General features: G+C 54.4%; 1 protein-coding gene across 1 annotated transcript; it reads right to left on the reverse strand.

Moving 5' to 3' along the window:
* Window positions 1-216: 216 nt before the first annotated feature.
* Window positions 217-3,273, reverse strand: LOC120859532 (granzyme H-like). The gene is made up of 5 exons (XM_040235609.1): window positions 3,171-3,273; window positions 1,992-2,152; window positions 1,326-1,461; window positions 866-1,123; window positions 217-477 (listed from the first exon to the last, which is right to left on the reverse strand). The coding sequence occupies exons 1-5, from the start codon at window positions 3,222-3,224 to the stop codon at window positions 334-336; spliced, it is 753 nt and encodes a 250-aa protein (XP_040091543.1). The 5' UTR covers window positions 3,225-3,273; the 3' UTR covers window positions 217-333.
* Between the last annotated feature and the right edge of the window lie 100 nt (window positions 3,274-3,373).

The raw sequence follows: 3,373 nt of genomic DNA on the forward strand, positions 1-3,373 counted from the left end.
CAGTGTTTGTGCCTGGTAAACCCCATGGACAGAGGAGCCTGGTAGGCCACAGTCCATGGGGTCGCAAAGAGTGGGACACGACTTAGTGACTTAGCAGCAGCAGAGGGCTAGGGAGGAAGGAGGAAGTAAAACCCAGAACTGACAGCAGAGGGCGGCCTGGAGCAGCGTGGTTATGTATTGAGGTGGTTCCAGGAATAAATAGGAATTCAGTCACCATTGCTTTAGAGATCCCATTTATTATGGCCCTGTGATCCCACTTCCAATCCCTATGGGATTCTTGCTGCTGCCCCAGGACAGTGGTCAGTGCAGAGAAAGGTCAGTCTCAAGCTGCTGTTAGAGCTGCTTCATTGTTCTCTTTATCCAGGGCAGGAAGTGTGAAACCTGGGTGAAGATTCCTGGAGGTTTCCCATTCATTTTTCCATAGGAGAAAATACCATGGACCACTTTTTTACACACGAGGGGTCCACCGGAGTCACCCTGTAGGCAGAGAGATAAGGGCTGAGCAGGCCTCCTTGGGGTTCTGTCTTCCCTGCCGCCCGGGCTGGGTGGTCTCAGCCAGGAGCTTTGGGGAAGACCCAGGCCCAGGGAGGCCTGGTCATGTCCTGGTCCTGGGGCTCCAGCCTGACTCTGACTGTTCTTAGCAGCTGGACTCAAGTCTACCTTTCTGTCAAATTTTCTCCTGGAAACTCTGGTGATAAGAAAGCTGTGGGATGACTGATGCTTCCTGACCCACTCAAGAAAAAAAAAAAGGCAAAATGTTGGATTCAAGGAGCAGGCTACCAAAGCTCTCAGCTGAGGACAAAGATACGGCCTCTGCCCTACCCATACCTCCCGGGTCTGTGTGCTTAGATGGAGGAAAACTGACCTTGAAGCCGGTCTTCACTTTCTTTGGATCCCCGACACAAATCTGGGTGGCCCGGCTGTAACGATTGCGGTCGAGGGATTCGCACACCCGATCCTCCTGCACCGTCAGCTCTGCCTCCTGCAGGGTGGTGGCTGGAGTGCCTGGGGCCACCTGCCCCCAGCCGGCCAGACTGCACACCTGTCCTGGCTTCACCCGGGCCTTGGCCTTGGGCAGACTAAGGGGCTTCACAGCTGACGTCTGCTTGGCCTTTCTCTCCAGCTGATGGGAAGAGACAAGAGTCTGGCTCAGCCGGTGGTCCTCTGGCCTGGATGCCATGATGAGGCTGCATGGACCCCATCTCTCACCTCTCCCCCTGAGACTGGTCAGGTGGCCAGGATGGGAAGGAAGAAAGAGGCAGAAGATCCTGGGAGATCTATGATCTGATCCCAGGAGGGCAGGGCCAGTGGGGAGTTTTGCTTGCCTGCAGTAACATGATGTCGTTGGAGTAGTTCTCAGGATTATAGTCTGGGTGGCTGATGGCCCTCCTCACCCCGATGGCCTGCTGGGTCCTCTCCTGCTGTTTGATGTTGTGGGCCCCCAGGGTGACGTTGATTGAGCTGCACGGAGAGCAGAGCAAAGGTGTGGGGATCATGGGCTCACCAGAGATACAGCCCAGGAGCTGTGACAGGCAGCTGACACCAGGGCAGGGCAGCAGCTGAGGGGGAATTGAGGTGACAGACGGTACTGGGCTGAGTGACTCTGGGCCCTGTGCTTCTCGGGGACATGAGGGCAGGGCTCCCGGGAGCTTTCTCAGCAATATTGTGAAGTGACTCTGAGTTTGGGTTTTGGCTCTCACTGCACACTCTCATCCTTCTCTGATGCTTTATTTGGCTATTGTGGATCGACCCTTCTCAACCCTGCCTCTTGTTCTCACCTCCGACCCACTGACCTCAAAACTTTACTTGTCCTATTTCTCAGCATTTCATCACCCTAGTCCTGCTCATAAGATGGCTTGTCTGATGAGCTCTTGTGGTCCTGATTTCCAGGATCCTGGGGTGAGGGAGGAGTACCCCTGGGCTCAGCTCCTGTGGAGAGGACGGGTCCCTGTCCAGGCCTCAGGTAGGGTAGGCTGGCTACTGCCCCTCACCTTCCTCTGCAGTGAGCAGCCGTCAGAACAAAGTCCTTTTGTATGAGAACACCGCCACACTTCTTCCAACCCTTCTCATCCAGAGACTGAACCAAAGCCATGTAGGGGCGGGAGTGGGGCTTGGCCTCATGGCCCCCAATGATCTCCTCTGAAAGAAAAGGCTGAAAGATGGGGAGATGGGGGAGGCTATGGTTAGAAGGGAGATTTGGGAAGGTTGCAGTTAAGGTGGGTTGACAGTGCTCAACAGACACTAGGGGAGAGTCTGCCAGGTTCTCACTGCAGTGGGATAACCTTTTCTGAACCCAAAACCTCAGTATTATTCTCCATGTCCTGATTTACACACATATGGAGGGGCCTAAGACTGCCTTCCAGAGGGTGGAGCCCAGAAGATCATGGATGGGACCCCTGATGAGCCCTCATTCTCATGGAGTCTCCTGGACCCCTCTGAGCCTCTGCTAACATCCTGATTGGTGCCATTTTCTAAAAATACACCTATGGGTTTATGGAGTTGGGTTTTCTAAAATCCTCATGTCCTAGGGCATAATGCATTTCAGGATCTCAGTAAATATCTGTTGACTGGATGCGTGAATGGCCTCCGATTAGCTTTTGACTGAGGTTTGGTGGGGATAGCACTGGTGGGATTTAAGACCACAGGGATGGGGGAGGACACTGCCCAAAACAGTGGGTCAGAAAATGAATAGCTTGGGGCCTGGGGAAGAGTAATGACACCCAGGGAGCTTTGGGTGCTGCCATCTAGCCATTTCTGACCAGTCACACCCTGGGCTCCTCTCCTGGGCAGGAGTGAAGAGCGGGGAAATGACAAGTTTCTCTGGTTCTTAAGCTGGGTCCACTGATACCTCCCGCGCTGTGGATGGTTTGTCTGAGGTGTCCTTTCCTGGCTGGAGGGAGGAAGTTTCTTACTTGTGTTTTGTAGCTTCGCATCCTCCACCAAATGCACAGCCCGCTTTCCCGGTGCTGAGAGAGAGGCAAGAGCTACAAAAGCTTCTAGTGAGGCTTGCTTCCTACCATCTGTCCTTGCTGAATGTCTATGTAGCATAGAACTTGTAGTCTCAGTTGGGATGGAGGCTGGTTCAGAATTTGGAGCTGAGCAGAAGGGCCAAGACTGTGGGAAGTTTAGTGAGATGGGCTACCCTGTCGGGAATGGGGACGGTCACTCACGTGTCCCAGCCCGGGAGGCAGAAGAAAGGCCATCAGGAGCAGGGGTAGCTGCATCTTCCAGAAGATTTGCCCAGGTCAGAGCTGCTGGGGTTTCTTCCTTCCAGACACACAGCAGAGGCGAAGGAAGCAGGGGAGGCTCAGTGCCCCCACAGACCTCCCAGAGCTGTGCTCCACCCAGCCAGGTGTGAGCATGCCACGTGGGC

Source organism: Oryx dammah, unplaced genomic scaffold (genome assembly GCF_014754425.2).
Source record: "Oryx dammah isolate SB20612 unplaced genomic scaffold, SCBI_Odam_1.1 HiC_scaffold_1457, whole genome shotgun sequence".
Lineage (NCBI taxonomy): Eukaryota > Metazoa > Chordata > Mammalia > Artiodactyla > Bovidae > Oryx > Oryx dammah.